This window comes from Podarcis vaucheri, assembly GCF_965113315.1.
Source record: "Podarcis vaucheri genome assembly, chromosome: 16".
NCBI classification, from domain to species: domain Eukaryota; kingdom Metazoa; phylum Chordata; class Lepidosauria; order Squamata; family Lacertidae; genus Podarcis; species Podarcis vaucheri.
In genome coordinates, this window is record NC_138754.1 from 44252872 (window position 1) to 44270434 (window position 17563).

The following is a 17563-nucleotide window of genomic DNA, read 5'->3' on the forward strand; positions in this document are numbered from 1 at the left end:
CTGGAAGGGAGAAGGTGGGGTGCTGAAGGCATGGGGGAGGGGAACACTGCCAGAGAGAGGAAGAGAGAGAGAGAGAGAGAGAGAGAGAGAGAGAGAGAGAGAGAGAGAGAGAGAAGCTTTGTGCCCCGACACATACAAATGAAATCCAGTAAGCCTTGCAAGTGCATAGTCTGTGTCAGGGAACTGCCATCAGTGCTGGAGGGAGAGAGCAAAAGCCAGAGGGATTATAGAGAGCCTCCAGGGATTGGGAGAAGCAGCTCCTCTTCTGGTGAAGAGAATAAATGCAGGTCCCGGGGAGAGGGGGTGCAGGAGTCGGATGTGGCGAGGCAGTCCCACGACTCCTTGCCTGGGACAAGTGGGGAGGGAAGGTTCCTCCGCTGCCCACGCCCTCTCTGCGCAGAACGCTTTCGCGCAGAGAGGGAAGGCGGAGACTGGGCGTCAAGGAGCTTTTATGCTGGAAGAAGTTTAAGAAACGCCCACTCACAGATTCTGCCAGCGATTGAGTCAGCCACGGGTGAGTGGCTCTCCGGACAGATAAAGTTTACATTAGCAGCCAGCCAGGGAGAGATTTGCCTGCTTGCACACGAGCAACCCCTTGGAAACCTAACAGTCTGTTTACAAATCTCTGGCACCAAACTGTCACAAAATCACAGATCACAACTGTCACTGCTGATAGAATCATAAAAATCATCCAGCCTTGCCATGGTTCAAAAACATGGATCTGAGACATGGAACCTTCTGGATCTTCATAATTTTTTTTTAAAAAAACCAAAGGATTCCCTCCAAATCCCTACTAAATCATAGGTCACCTCTATGCATGTCCACAGATGTGTCCTGTGATTTGTAGAAAGCTTGCTGTGAATGTGATCCTATGTAAAAATCATGAAAATCCTCACTATTCTGCATTTCTGAGGTTTTCACTGTGTGCTTGACCAGTGCAAGCTTTACTTTGAGGGTGTTTAGAGAGGAGCTCCATGTAAAAATCGTGGAACTGCCAGAAAAATGCATTTCGGTTCTCCTGGATCAGATATTCATCCACATCCCTTGGAAAAGAAAGAAAGAAAGTCTGTGTGTGCATCCTCAGTCTCCCTCTCTCTCTCTCTATGTCTGGGGGTGACCCTGGTGACAGGAAAAGCACCCAAAGGTGGCGTGCACAGTGCACTCTCAACATTCCAAGGGTGCTCATGGGCTAGATGGTGCCCTGGGACCTTTATGGGCAGTCTCTTCGGCTGAAAGACAGGAATGGGTCCTGTGGTCCTACAGATACTGATGAAGTGGAATTCCTATCTTGCCTTCACCATTCTGCCTGGGGCTGATGGGAGTCCAGCAGCAACTGAGGGACATATGTCCTCCATCTTGATACATAACACAATCCATATACACTTTTCTGTTGATAGTACTCCAAGTAAAGATCATTTGCCACCCACAGGCCACCCCCAGAAACCAAACTGTAATTTTGTCACTTGGAGAGAGAGAACCAAGTGTGCCAGCCTCCAATTGGACAGTGCCCGTGACGTCAGTTGTGATGGGTCACCAGACCAATTTAATGTTAGGATTAAGGTTATGTTTTGCATTTACCACCTATGGTGTGGGGTGATTTGCATTTCCTGCCTTTAAATATATATATATAATTTTTATTAAATTTTCTGTTTTGCAATTTCAAATAAGCATTTTACATCCTTATTATATCAATGACTTCTCTTCTTCTCTTTCCTTGGTTCATTTCCCTTCTTCATTTCCCTTGGTTCATATCTTAAATCTCTGCATATTTTACAAAAAGTATACCAATCGGTTTTCCTCTATTGCATCCATCAAAACATATTTACACTGTTGAATTTATCTTAATGCTGCCTGCATTTCCTGCCTTGGCACCATCATGGTCTTGGGCACCTCCACCCTTCATGCATAAACATGCCATTTCCATGCAAACTCAGAGGGCAGCTCCCAGCATATTCACTGTATACTTTTCAGCACCGGCCAAAAATGTTATTGTTTAAACAAGCCTACGCAGATGCTAAGAAAGTTGAGGTAATTTTACTCTGTTTCAGTATTTTAATTTTGCATGTTTTAAAGTATGGTTGTGAATTTTTGCCTTTGATTTCCCAGCAATCCCTCCAGGCCTATGGTGATCATTCTGCTCTTGCCACAAAGACTTCAAAGCTCTCCATCTTCACTCTCTGCCACAGGAAAAGTCTTAATGTAGCAGCAAACACAGCCGCATCCTTCACAGAAAAACAAGATCCCTCAACTGGGTATTCTGCATTGCACTTAAATTCCTGCCAGGCCAAGGCAGTGGCAAAATGGCAGCACTCACCTCCTTCCCCCCATTCCACACACCCCTTTCATTTCTTAATTACCTGGGATGAGTTTTGATCTGCAATGGCTACTGTGGTTGCTGGGGAGACTTCGGGGAGATCAAATGGCACCTCAATATTTTCCTAGAAGACATGAAGGACAAAGACAGAGTTTATATTTGAGTGATAGAACAAAAGAACCCATCTCACACACACACACTATATATATATATATATATATATGCTTTCGTAGATTTTCACGGGTACAGGAATGCAGGTTTTGGTGTCTTCGGGTGTCTTCCCGTGTAAGAGTCGGGGTGTCTGTGCGACGTTTCGACGAGGTCTCACTCATCATCTTCAGGCTGGTGCTTTCGGCTTCTTGTTACTGGAACAAGAAGCCGAAAGCACCAGCCTGAAGATGATGAGTGAGACCTCGTCGAAACGTCGCACAGACACCCCGACTCTTACACGGGAAGACACCCGAAGACACCAAAACCTATATATATATATATATATATATATATATATATTCGTGTATTTTTACTTTTTATCTCTGCCTTTGGTGGCACTCTGAAGCTTGCTGATCAAAGCAACCTCTTTGAAGTGCCAACTCCTCTGGAGCCAGAGTTGTCTCCCGTCTTCCAAGTCATTCTTGTCGCAATGGCGGGGGTGGGGTAAATATTAAGCAGGCTTCATAAGCAATGGGTGCCCTGACAATAAGAGGACATTGGGAGAATGCACCACACAAGACCTAGTCATTTCCTTAAAATGGGGAGCTTCCCCACAAAAATGTTGTGGATTCTACACCCCATTCACCATATATTCTTTGCAAATCCAGGTGCTGAGTAAAGATCATAGAATCATAGAACTGTAGAGTTGAAAGGGACCCTGAGGATCACCTACTCCAACCCATGCAATGCAGGAATCTCAACTAAAGCATCCATGACAGGTGGCCATACAGCTTCTACTTAAAAACCTTCAAGGTCCACAACCTCCCTAGGGAGACAGTTCCTCTCTCAAACAGCTCTTACTGTCAGAAGGTTTTTCCTGATGTTTAGCTGGAATCTCCTTTCTTGAAACTTGAAGCCAGAGCAGGAGAAAACAAGCTTGTTCCCTCTTACATAGAAGAGGGACAGCCCTCTTTTCCAGGCTAAACATACCCAGCAACTGTTCCTCATAAGGCTTGCTTTCCAGATCCTTGATCATCTTGGCTGCCCACCTTTGCACGCTTTTCCAGCTTGTCAATATTCTTCTCACCAAGGCAGAATAGAGTGGAACTATTACTTCCCTTGTCCTGGACACTAGACTTCTTTAGATGTAGCCTAGTATAGTATTAGGTTTTTTTGCTCCTGTATCACACTCATGTTAAGCTTGTTGTCCACCAAGACCCCTAGATCCTTTTCATATTTACTGCTAGTAAGCCAGGTGTCCCCCATCTTATATTTGTGCATCTGGTTCTTCCTGCCTAAGTGCAGAACCTTAAGTTTGTTCCTATTGAAATTCATTTTGTTAGCCTGGGCCCATTTCCCAATTCTGTTAAGCTCATTTTGAAACTCAATTCTGTCTTCTGTGGCATTAGCTACCACTCCCAGTTTGGTGTGATCTGCACATTTGATAAGCACCCCCTCAATTCCATCATTTATAAAAATGATGAACAACAATGGCCCAGGAAAGAACCCTGCGGCACCCCGCTTGTCACTTTTCCCCAAAATGAAGATGGGGTTCGCGCAAGATGGGACAAAAATGGGGGCTTCAAGGGTTGCAGAAGCAGAAAAATATTTGGGGGCAAATCTTAAGGAGGGGGGAAAGCAAGCCCTGAAACAGGCCAGTGAGGATGCCCAGGGGCCAGAGAATGCTGAGTGTCTATCTGGGGAAGTGGAAGTGGGAAAAGGTGTTAATGGGATGGAGTATTATTTGTATATATTTTAGAATTTTATATATGGATGTTTTATGATGGCCTATATTTGTAATTCCTAATGAAGGTTTGACAAAGTAAGTAAGTGTGAATGGAAAGAGCCTGATTGGCTGGCAGGCACAATGAATAGCAGTACTCCATACTGCAACTTTTTGTTCCATTCTCAGGGAGAGGACTCTGGGTTTTGAGCTGAACTATCAGAAGGTGCCTGGAGTGGTTTGATCCCATGCCTCACCTCCTGATCCACCCACACTCTGCTTCTGCTGAGCTTGATGTTTCAAGGGCATTTTCTAGGCTGCAGAACCAGCCTGCTTAACCTCAGAGCTCACTCTTCCATCCAACCGATTCACCTCTGCTGTTAGGACAACACTCTGATGCTCCTGCTACCTTCGTTTTATGGCTGCTTTGGATCATAACCCCTGACTGGCTTTTCCCTCTCAGGGCATCCCAACTTATTCTCATTTGTTGGTCTAGTGATCCCCAGCTTTTCCACGTCCACCTGATCCTGACCCAAATACACACATGCAAAGAGAGAGAGAAAAGCAACTTCTTGGAGCCTGACAGGGAGCGCTGTACGAGGCATACTCATTTTTTTTGGTCAACACCACAGTAAAAAAAGGTAAAGGATCCCTGACAGTTAAGTCCAGTCACGAATGACTCTGGGGTTGCGGCACTCACCTCGCTTTACTGGCCGAGGGAGCCAGCGTTTGTCCGCAGACAGTTTTTCCAGGTCATGTGGCCAGCATGACTAAGCCGCTTTTGGCGAAACCAGAACAGCACACAGAAAAACCATTTATCTTCCCGCCGGAGCGGTACCTATTTATCTACTTGCACTTTGATGTACTTTCAAACTGCTAGGTTGGCAGGAGCAGGGACAGAGCAACGGGAGCTCACCCCGTCGTTCAAACTGCCGACCTTCGATCAGCAAGCCATAGGCTCAGTGGTTTAGACCACAGCGCCACCTACTTACCACAACAGCACAGTTGTTTGCAATAATTAAAACACAGCATTAAAAACAGGTTAAACAACTCACACTCACATTGATTAAGTGGGTCTTTAAAAATACATGTCTCAAGTGCCAAAGAGCTGCATCTTCAGCATTTTCCAGAAGCTGTACAATGAAGGTGCCAGGTGCCCTCTGTGGGGAGGGATTCCCACAGCTTAAGGGCTGCCACAGAGAAGGCCCTCTCCTGGGCTGCTGACCCCTGAACTTCTGAAAGTAGTGGAACAACCAAGAGGCCCCCTCTTCCAATCTCAGCACCCAACGGGGTCTGTGGGTGGTATTTTAGGTATTGTTGGCCTGAGTCATTTAAGGCTTTGAACACTGATGTGAGCACCTTAAATTGGGCCTGGAAATGAGTTGGCAGCCAATGCAGCTGTTTTATAGGCAACCCCATTCAGTAATCTAGCTGCTGCATTTAGGACCAGCTGGAGTGTCCAAGTTGCCTTCAAGGGCAGCACCAAGTAGGGCGCGTTGCAATAATCCAACCTGGAAGTTACCAGATTGTGGAGACTCACCTCCTGGTACCTCTCCATTGTAGACACAAAGGTTCTCTTGTAGAAGAGGCCCTGCAGCCGCTCCTGTGTATAGTTGTGACAGAACTCCTCAAAAGTCGCTGCACGCTCTCTCTTCTGGTGCTGGGGGTTGTGGAAGCCAGGCGTGTCCACCACCATGATCGAGGCCATGGAGAGGGAACTTGAAGAGAAGGACCTAGGGAAAGGGTGGTTAGGATAGAGTGCCTTGTTTCCATGCAAAATCCAGGTCTGGTCTTTGATGTTCATTTATTTATTTGTGTACTTCATTTATGCCCCTACTTTCTTTTCTCCGAAGAGCTCAAGGTGGTATACATGGTTCTCCCCCCTCCTCCTCATTTCATCGCCACAACAACCCTCTGAGGTAGGTTAGGCTGAAAGGCGGTGACGGGCCCAAGGTCACCCAGTGGGATTATTTGAACCCTAGTTTGCCGTATCGTAGTCCAACCCTCAAATCATAGAATCACAGAATTGTAGAATTGTAAGGGACCCCAAGGGTCCTCTAGTCCAACCCCCTGCAGTGCAGGAATATCAACTAAAGCACCCACGACAGATGGCCAACCAACCTCTGCTTAAAAACCTCCAATGAAGGAGAAACCATTCCACTGTCAAACAGCTGTTACTGTTAGAAAGTTCTTTCTGATTTTGAGTCGGAATCTCCTTTCTTCTAACCACTGTACCACATCTCTTGTTAAGATTGCCATAGACTTCTGCCTGAAATCATGGAGAGATGATGGGCTAGATGGCCCCAGGGTCTGACCTATGTCTGTAGCATTCTAGTTTAAGAAGGCGGGCAAGACATCCAAAGACTTTGTGGTCCAATATCTGCAGAGATCATCTCAAGGCCTCTGGCTGTGGATGGAACTCCAGGTAGTCTTTTCAATGTTTGGGACCCAAGGAAGGCTTTTAAAAAGACCTTGCTTGCACAAAGAGCATTCACTCCTTACAAGGTTAGCAGCAAATGTCAAAACTTGCTGACTGGTAGAAGCCAGATACATATTTCATTGGAATAGATGCCACATTTTGGTTTCAGCAGAGCAAGGTAAAAGGAGCGCTTCATCTGGTTGACCAGCTACAGCTGTTCCTGGATGGAGATAGCCCAACCACTGTAATCCATGCCTTGGCAACCTCAAGGTTGGATTACTGCAAGCAGAGGCTTGACAACCATATGTCAGGAGTGCTCTGATGGTGTTTCCTGCTTGGCAGGGGGTTGGACTCGATGGCCCTTGTGGTCACTTCCAACTCTATGATTCTATGATTCTAATGTGCTCTGTGTGAGGCTGCCATTGCACCTGGTACAGAAGCTGGTGCAGAATCCAGTGGCCAGAATGCTGAAGGGGTCAGCAACATGGAACACCATTGTTAAAATCTCTGCACAGGCTACCCATCTGCTTCCAGACCAGGCCAAAGGTTCTTGCAGGGGTGAAACTAAGGTGGTTTGCCAGGACTTTTGCTCTGGGTAAAGCCTCCAGAGGGTGCCATGGAGGCTCTTAATCCGAGGACTGTCTGGGCTTCTCTCTGGCCCCCTCCTCTCTTTCCTATGCACCCTCTCATGTAAAAACCTTCCTTGCAATAATTTAAAAAGCAGAAAGCAGGATTGCAGCTCAGCAGCACCATCTACTTTCAGCTTCTCACCACCCATGAAAGAAAAGGCAGACATGAACTGGTTCAGGGGCCCAGCAGTGCCCCTCACATGTTGCCATCAGCAGGTTCCTTGTTCCCACCGGCTCCAGTCCAGCACAGCCAATAGTCAGGGTTTATGGGAGTCATAGTCTAAACATGGTGTTATAGTTTTTTTGGGGGGAGACCCCCATAAACCCTATAAAATTATAAATGTAGGATTTTGATTATTTGGGATGTGAAGGGAGAAATACAAGCCACAGAGGAACCCCTGGGCTAGCCTATGCAAAATGACCCAGTCAAGCTAGGGTCATTAAGAAATAATACAGGATCATGGAAAGCCATTGGCAATGCAAGAGAACTGTCCTTTTCCTTGCCCTGAGGGGTGAACAGAGACTGGGAGTTTGGAAGGCTGCCAGGGTAACTGGGAAAGGGAGTTTTGAGTAAGGGCTGCTGGGAAGAAGAAAGACTGGGATTCATTTTGGACAGGCTGGCTGAAAGCATGCTGTAAGAGCTGGACTCCCTCCATGCAGATTGAAGGTGTAAATAAGTGAATAAACCATATTTCTTAAGGCCATGACGGTCCCTGCTGTTTCTCAATACTTTAAAGGAACACAGACTCTGGGTGAGTGCCTGGAACCCCCAGGAATCTTGCAGAGTCGGGGTGGGGGTGGCACACAACTTTTGGAACAATATGAAGGATTAGGGTTGCCATATTTCAAAAAGGGAAACCAGAGTTGGGAGGGACCCAACGTGTCATCACAGGCTGATGCCAATGTCCCTTGTAACCTTAGAATCATAGAGCTGGAAGAGACCACAAGGGCCATCGAGTCCAACCCCCTGCCAAGCAGGAAACACCATCAGAGCACTCCTGACATATGGTTGTCAAGCCTCTGCTTAAAGACCTCCAAAGTAGGAGACTCTACCACACTCCTTGGCAGCAAATTCCACTGTCGAACAGCTCTTACTGTCAGGAAGTTCTTCCTAATGTTTAGGTGGAATCTTCTTTCTTGTAGTTTGGATCCATTGCTCCGTGTCCGCTTCTCTGGAGCAGCAGAAAACAACCTTTCTCCCTCCTCTATATGACATCCTTTTATATATTTGAACATGGCTATCATATCACCCCTTAACCTCCTCTTCTCCAGGCTAAACATGCCCAGCTCCCTTAGCCGTTCCTCATAAGGCATCGTTTCCAGGCCTTTGACCATTTTAGTTGCCCTCCTCTGGACACGTTCCAGTTTGTCAGTGTCCTTCTTGAACTGTGGTGCCCAGAACTGGACACAGTACTCCAGGTGAGGTCTGACCAGAGCAGAATACAGTGGCACTATTACTTCCCTTGATCTAGATGCTATACTCCTATTGATGCAGCCCAGAATTGCATTGGCTTTTTTAGCTGCCGCGTCACACTGTTGACTCAAGTCAAGTTTGTGGTCAACCAAGACTCCTAGATCCTTTTCACATGTACTGCTCTCAAGCCAGGTGTCACCCACCTTGTCTATTCCAGGTTCCTCCCACATATGAGCAGGGCCAAAGCACACAAGCAACATTCAGAAAATTGTATATGAGCAGGATAGATCACTCCAGCTTCCTGTGCACATCACCTTCATAGCCCAGACATCACTGAACGGCCATGAAACAACAGCTTTGAAAGAGCCACATTCTTCCCCTTTTGCAAGCTTTACTATGCAGGAATGGTAGGAAATGTCACGGCTAAAAATTGGATGCTGCTTCTTTAATGCTTAAAAACGCTGGGTCAGCATGAGTCAGCGGCCTGCACCGGGTTGTATATATAGTGTGAGAAATGTTAGTTTGGGTTGTGTTGATTGGTGCTGTAATGGGTATGAGTTACTCGTGCGTAAACTGGTGCCTTTCTCGGCTAATTTGCCTTGTTAAAACTTTCTGACTGCACAGCCCCTTCTCATGGTGGCTGCCTCAGTCAGTGGCAGAATCCGTCAGTGGGCGTTTCTTGAACCTTTTCCAACATAAAAGTTGTTTGACACCCAGTCTCCTCCTCCTCTCACTGCGCGGGAGTCTTCTGCGCAGGGAAGGCGTGGGTAGCGGAGGACCTGGGCTCTCCTCACTGATGTCCAGTGAAGAGTCCTGGAGCCCTCTCTCCACTTCCCCCGTCTGCCCCCCTTTATTCCCGGTGTTGCGCTGATTGGCTTCCCCCTCTACTGAGCTGTTTCTCCCCCTGCTGCTGGGTCCTTCGTCAGCATCATCAGGGAGCCTCCCCTTCATCTCTCGCTCCGATGTCAGTTCCCTGACAGGTTGGTTAGTGAAAGCTGGTAGTGTTGATGTGTGTGCAGTTGGTCAGTCGCTTTTGCAGAAAGACTTTTAAGAATAAAAGCAGAAAGTACTCTGCAAGGATACTTTTCTCGTGGACTCTTTTATGCCGACAAGGGTCTGAGGGCCAGGCTGAGGCAACAAAGGGAGGTCAGAACCTTTTTTTTTTTGCTTTTTACAAACACTGATAGGAAATGTGGCAGGAAATATCAGCCTGAAACACAGCAAAGTGTACTGGAGACTTGGCCCCATATCAAATTGTGTCCCCACCTTCTCCAGCCTGACTGAACAAGGCAAGAAGCAACATCTGGCTACCTGTGTGCCAATGACAAGTATGAAAGGAAGTTTGCTTTGTTTCAAATGGAGACTGTTAACAAAACATGTTGCCTGCAATGGCTAGAAGCCTTCTCCCTGAAGGAGCACCTGTGGCCAGTACTTTTTTTCTTGAAAAATGTTTAGGCTGGGGTACTCTCATTTTCCTACTCATATTGAAATACTGCCCCTCAATGAGGCCAAACTTAGATTCACAAAATGCATACCCCTGCATACCCCCAGAAAAAAAGCACTGCTTGTGGCTATCCGCATCACCTCTGCCCAGTTCCCGGAACAAACAAAATCTCTATTTAGAATTAACTCCAGAGAATTTCTTTTTTTATAAGATATTTATTAAGATTTTTTAAGATATTACAATACAAAATGAAAAAGAAAAGAAAATACAAAATAAAAATGGTTAAAAACCACTCCATTTTCCTATTACTTATTTTCCTTAGCTTGTTTCCCGGACCTCCTCATACCTCCCTTTTTTGTATTCCAGTTCAATTTGTTGGCTCAGCAAATCCTTACCCTCTTTGTTTATCCTAATGTTTGGTCTTAAAATAGTAACATTAGATTTTTCCCTATTTAACAACCCATTTTTCATATTCCCTTAAAGCATTACAGCTGGAAACCACTTAATTTCTATCCAACATCATTCTAACATTCATTAATTTTACAATATTTCTGTAGATAGTCTTTAAATTTCTTCCAATCTTCTTCCACCGACTCTTCTCCCTGGTCTCGGATTCTGCCAGTCATTTCTGCCAGTTCCATATAGTCCATCAGCTTCATAGAATCATAGAATCATAGAATCATAGAGTTGGAAGAGACCACAAGGGCCATCGAGTCCAACCCCCTGCCAAGCAGGAAACACCATCAGAGCACTCCTGACATATGGTTGTCAAGCCTCTGCTTAAAGACCTCCAAAGTAGGAGACTCCACCACACTCCTTGGCAGCAAATTCCACTGTCGAACAGCTCTTACTGTCAGGAAGTTCTTCCTAATGTTTAGGTGGAATCTTCTTTCTTGTAGTTTGGATCCATTGCTCCGTGTCCGCTTCTCCGGAGCAGCAGAAAACAACCTTTCTCCCTCCTCTATGTGACATCCTTTTATATATTTGAACATGGCTATCATATCACCCCTTAACCTCCTCTTCTCCAGGCTAAACATGCCCAGCTCCCTTAGTCGTTCCTCATAAGGCATCGTTTCCAGGCCTTTGACCATTTTGGTTGCCCTCCTCTGGACACGTTCCAGTTTGTCAGTGTCCTTCTTGAACTGTGGTGCCCAGAACCGGACACAGTACTCCAGGTGAGGTCTGACCAGAGCAGAATACAGTGGCACTATTACTTCCCTTGATCTAGATGCTATACTCCTATTGATGCAGCCCAGAATTGCATTGGCTTTTTTAGCTGCCGCGTCACACTGTTGGCTCATGTCAAGTTTGTGGTCAACCAAGACTCCTAGATCCTTTTCACATGTACTGCTCTCAAGCCAGGTGTCACCCATCTTGTATTTGTGCCTCTCATTTTTTTTGCCCAAGTGCAATACTTTACATTTCTCCCTGTTAAAATTCATCTTGTTTATTTTTGCCCAGTTCTCTAATCTGTCAAGGTCGTTTTGAAGTGTGATCCTGTCCTCTGGGGTGTTAGCCACCCCTCCCAGTTTGGTGTCATCTGCAAATTTGATCAGGATGCCCTTGAGTCCATCATCCAAGTCGTTGATAAAGATGTTGAATAAGACCGGGCCCAAGACAGAACCCTGTGGCACCCCACTAGTCACTCTTCTCCAGGATGAAGAGGAACCATTGATGAGCACCCTTTGGGTTCGGTAAGTCAGCCAGTTACAAATCCACTGAGTGGTAGCATAGTCAAGACCGCATTTTACCAGCTTCTTTACAAGAATATCATGGGGCACCTTGTCAAATGCCTTGCTGAAATCAAGGTAGGCTACATCCACTGCGTTCCCTTCATCTACCAGGCTTGTAATTCTGTCAAAAAACGAGATCAGGTTAGTCTGACATGACTTATTTTTCAGAAATCCATGCTGACTATTGGTGATCACAGCATTCCTTTCTAGGTGCTCACAGACTGTTTGCTTAATGATCTGCTCCAGAATCTTCCCTGCTATTGATGTCAGACTGACTGGGCGGTAATTATTTGGGTCCTCTCTTTTCCCCTTTTTGAAAATAGGGACAACATTTGCCCTCCTCCAGTCTGCCGGGACTTCGCCTGTTCTCCAGGAATTCTCAAAGATGACTGCCAGTGGTTCTGAGATCACATCTGCCAGTTCTCTTAATACTCTTGGATGCAGTTCATCTGGCCCTGGAGACTTGAATACATCTAAACTAGCCAAATATTCTTGTACTATCTCCTTAGTTATTCTGGGCTGTGTTTCCTTTGCTGAATCATTTGCTCCAAATTCTTCAGGTCGGGCATTGTTTTCTTTATCGGAGAAGACTGAGGCAAAGAAGGCATTGAGTAGTTCAGCCCTTTCTGTGTCCCCTGTTTGCATTTCACCATCTTCTCCTCTGAGTGACCCCATTGTTTCTTTGTTCTTCCTTTTGCTACGAACATACCCATAAAAGCCTTTTTTGTTGCTTTTAACCTCTCAGGCAAGCCTGAGTTCATTCTGTGCTTTAGCTTTTCTGACTTTGTGTCTACACGTGCTGGCTATTTGTTTGAATTCCTCTTTGGTGGTTTCCCCCCTTTTCCATTTTTTGTACACATCCTTTTTTAATCTTAATTCAGTTAAAAGTTCTTTAGATAGCCACCCTGGCTTCTTTAGGCACCTTCCATGTTTCCGTCTCATTGGTATTGCCTGACGTTGTGCTTTTACTATCTCCCTCTTAACAAACTCCCAGCCATCATGAACTCCCTTTCCTTTTAGTATTGTTGTCCATGGGATCTCACCCAGCACTTCCCTAAGTTTTATGAAGTCGGCTTTCTTAAAGTCAATAAATTGAGTCCTAGTATGCTTGGCTGCTCCTTTCCGCTGTATAGTAAACTTCAGAAGAGCATGATCACTCGCGCCTAATGATCCTTCCACTTCTACCCCACTAACCAGGTCATCAACATTGGTTAGGACCAGATCTAAAATGGCTGTTCCTCTTGTTGCTTCTCCCACTTTCTGGACAATGAAGTTGTCTGCAAGGCCAGTGAGGAATCTGTTTTACCTTATGCTCTTGGCTGAGTTTGACGTCCAACAAATATCCGGGTAATTGAAGTCCCCCATTACTACTATCTCCCTTCCTTTTGCATGCTTGGCCATCTGTTCCAGGAAGGCATCATCTATGTCCTCCGTTTGGCTTGGGGATCTATAGTAAACTCCCACAATGAGGTCTCTGTTATTCTTCTCTCCCTTAATTTTGCAAGTAAATTTTTATTCAGAATTTGTAAAAGAAAAAAGAAAAAAGGACAAACAAATACAAAAATAAACATTTTAACATAAATTATTCATCCTATTTTCATGCTATACAAAAAGTAAGCGTACAATCATACAAAAAAATAATATAAACATTAGGCTCTACTTAGCCTTTGACTTCCCTTCACCCTTTTGGTAAGTATCAAATAAATCCCGGGTTGCGTAATTACTTACAAACACAGAGTGGGAAGGGACCCTGAGGATCATGTAGTCCAACCCCCTGCAGTGCAGGAATATGCAGCTGTCCCATGCGGGGCTCAAACCTGCAGCCTTGGCATTATCACCACCACCCTCTAACCCTTTAATAAATTAGTTTATTAAAGTTTATAATTATTAGCTGATAAAGTTTTTCTAATACCGCCAGTTCCTCCTATATATCCGTTCCAATATATTTCCAAAATTTACTCCAATTTTTTTGAAATTTCTGGTCGTCTTGGTCTCGTATTCTGCCTGTTAATCTATCTAGCTCGGCATAGTTAATCATTTTGACCTGCCAGTCACTTACGTTAGGTATAGTTTCTGTTTTCCAGTTTTGTGCCAGCATAATTCTTGCGGCCGTGGTGGCATAGAGAAATATTTTTTTGTCTTCATTTTTTATTTCCTTACCCATAATGCCCAGCAAAAAGGCCTCAGGTCTTTTGGGAAAAGTATATTTAAAAACTTTTTTAAGTTCATTATAAATTGCTTCCCAAAAAACCTTCACCTTGTTGCATTGCCACCACATATGGTAGAGGTCTCCCTCCACTTCACCACATTTCCAGCATGTCTTATTTTCTGATCTATAGATTTTAGCCAATTTTGCCGGCGTAAGATACCATCTATAGAGCATTTTCCAAACATTTTCTCTCAAACTCGTACAGGCCGTAAATTTAATATCTCTATTCCACAATTTCAACCACTTTTCAAACTCGATGTTATAGCCGAAGTCAATTGCCCATTTAATCATTGCCTCTTTGACTTCCTCGTCTTTTGTATGCCATTCCAGTAATATGTCATATAATTTAGACAATGTTTTGTTTTTACCTTCTATTATTTCTATATTGAATTTTGATTTCTTGTCCTCAAAGCCCATTTTTCTTTTGTCTTGCTTTAACATATCATTCACCTGATGATATTGTAGCCAACCGGTGAATTGATCCTTTATTTCCTCATACGGTTTAAGTTTAAGCCCTTGTTCTGATTTTCTTACCAAATCTTCGTAAGTGGCTGTCTTCCCTTCCATGTTGGTTTTTTTTATTGTTAAGACCTCTACCGGTGAGATCCACCATGGTGTTTTTCTTTCAAGAAGGTTCTTATTTCTTTCCCAGACCTGATATATTGGTCCCCTGAAAATATGATTTAAGAAAGCCCTGTGGACTTTCACCTTCTCATACCAGAGATATGCGTGCCACCCGTACCAATTATTGAAACCTTCTAAATCCAATAGGTCTCTGTTCTCCAGTTTTATCCAATCTTTTAGCCAAAGTAGGCACGCTGCTTCATAATATAGGCTCAAATCTGGGAGAGCAAAACCTCCTCTTTCCTTTTTATCAGTTAATATTTTCATTTTAATCCTTGGTCTTTTCCCCTGCCAGATGAATTTCATCAGGGTTCTCTGCCATTCTTTACATTGTTTTAAACCTTTAATAACTGGAAGAGTTTGAAATAAAAACAACATCCTCGGCAAAACATTCATTTTAACCACTGCCACTGCTATCCTCCCTAAAGGGACGCGGGTGGCACTGTGGGTTAAAGCCTCAGCGCCTAGGGCTTGCCGATCGAAAGGTCGGCGGTTCGAATCCCCGCGGCGGGGTGCGCTCCCGCTGCTCGGTCCCAGCGCCTGCCAACCTAGCAGTTCGAAAGCACCCCCGGGGGCAAGTAGATAAATAGGTACCGCTTACCAGCGGGAAGGTAAACGGCGTTCCGTGTGCTGCGCTGGCTCGCCAGATGCAGCTTTGTCACGCTGGCCACGTGACCCGGAAGTGTCTCCGGACAGCGCTGGCCCCCGGCCAATAGATGTGAGATGGGCGCACAAACCCCAGAGTCTGTCAAGACTGGCCCGTTCGGGCAGGGGTACCTTTACCTTTACCTTTATCCTCCCTAAAAAGGAAAATTTCATCCTCCCCCATATTTCCAGATCTTTCTTTATTTTTTTCCATGTAACTTCATAATTATCTTTATATAGGTTTATGTTTTTTGCCGTGAGCCACACTCCCAAATATTTCACTTTTTTCACCACCATGATTTCCACTTTTTGTTCTAGATCTTTCGTTTCTTCCTTAGTTAGATTTTTAACCAGCATTTTAGTTTTATTCTTATTTACCTTAAAACCTGCCACCTCTCCAAATTCCTCAATTTTTTGTAATGCTTCTTTTACACTATCTTGTGGATCTTCCAAAGTCAGAACAATATCGTCGGCGAAGGCTTTGATTTTGAATTCCTTCTTTCCTACTCTAATTCCTTTCACTTCTGTTGCCTCCCTCAGTCTCTTATTAAGTACTTCCAAAATTATAATAAATAATAAGGGGGACAGGGGGCAACCTTGTCTGGTCCCTTTATAAATGTTAAAATATTCTGTTGTATTATTATTTATCACCAGCTTTGCTTTCTGTTCTTTGTATATTACTTCTATGCCTCTTCTAAATTTTTCGCCAATTCCCATCCTCTCCAAAACCTTCTTTAGGAAGTTCCAGGAAACATTGTCAAATGCCTTTTCGGCGTCTATGAAAACCAGTGCAGCTTTTCTGTCTATTTTCATGTCCAAGTATTCAATAATGTCAATCAAATTCCTTACATTATCCCGTAATTGTCTCCCTGGGAGAAATCCTGTTTGGTCACCATGAATTTTATTAATCAATACCTTCTTTAATCTCTCCCTTAATTTTGACCCAAATGCTCTCACTTTGGCTTTGAGGATCTAAATCTTGGATCTCTTCACAGGTATACACATCCCTGACATATAACGCCACTCCTCCTCCTTTCTTATCTGGTCTGTTTCTCTGAAATAGATTGTATCCCCCCATTATTACATTCCAATCGTGGGACTTATCCCACCAGGTTTCACTGATGCCTATTATGTCATATTTAGTTTGCTGTACCAAGAGCTCAAGCTCATCTTGTTTATTTCCCATGCTTTGCGCATTAGTGTACAGACATTGAAGTCCATTAATCATTCCCCCGTGTCTCTTATTTAAGGATTTTTTCCTCCCACCACTAGGTCCGCGTGCTGTTTGCTCCATTTAGTCTATGACATTTGGATGATCATCTTCATTAATTGATAGACTCCTACCTTCAGGAGCACTGTCTCCCTCCCCCACATTAGTCAGTTTAAAGCCCTCCTGATGAGGTTTCTGAGATTTTTGGCAAAAAACATTTCTCCCAACCGTTGTGAGGTGCAGCCCATCACTTGCCAGAAGTCCATCTTCAAGAAACTGCAGTCCGTGATCTAAGAATCCAAACCGTTCCTGTTTACACCATTTGCGAAGCCAGCTGTTCACTTCCACTATTTTCCCCTCTCTCCCTGGGCCACGTCGTTCAACTGGGAGGACAGATGAGATGACAATTTGTGCATTTAGTTGCTTCAATTTCCTGCCGAGAGCCTCGTAGTCTCTTTTGATCTTCTGGAGGCTCTTGCTTGCAGTGTCATTGGTTCCCACATGAACCAAGAGGAAGGGGTATTTGTCAGTGGGTTTTATGATTCCTTGCAGTCGTTCAGTTACATCTTGGATCTTAGCCCCGGGGAGACAGCACACTTCCCGAGACATCTTGTCAGGCCCACAGATCACTGCTTCTGTTCCCCTCAGTAGGGAATCCCCTATCACCACTACACGCCTCCTCTTGGGTTTGGTCGGGGTTCTTCCGTGAGCTGTCCGTTCCAAGGTCGCCTGCACATTCCCTGAGGACTGACTTTGCTGCTCGTCTTCATATACCTGATCGACTGTAATGAGGGAGAGATCCTCAAATGGAGTCTGCTCTTCGTCTTCCATGCTAGGGGAGAGGGGGGAGAGGACCTCAAAGCGATTGTGTATTTCTAAGCAATCAGAGTGAACCCTGGGCCTCCTACTTCTTTGAGTCACGTTTCTCCATATATCTGGCTCCTGTGTTGGTGAACTAGACTCCTTCTCAGGGGAGTCCCCTGTCTCCTCCTTGGTGGAGACGGTGTGCTCTGTTGCTTCCAAGAAGAGCTCCAGCTCTCTAATTCTTT

The 17563-nt window shown here is 44.8% G+C and overlaps 1 protein-coding gene across 1 annotated transcript in view; it reads right to left on the reverse strand.

Moving 5' to 3' along the window:
• The window catches only part of MYO18B (myosin XVIIIB), a 330944-nt gene that overhangs the window by 189369 nt on the left and 124012 nt on the right, over positions 1-17563 (reverse strand). The window contains exons 15-16 of the mRNA XM_082204380.1: positions 5728-5920; positions 2358-2438 (exon numbers count right to left, since the gene is read on the reverse strand). Coding sequence (XP_082060506.1) covers positions 2358-2438; positions 5728-5920 — 274 coding nt within the window. The remainder of the gene's footprint in view (positions 1-2357; positions 2439-5727; positions 5921-17563) is intronic.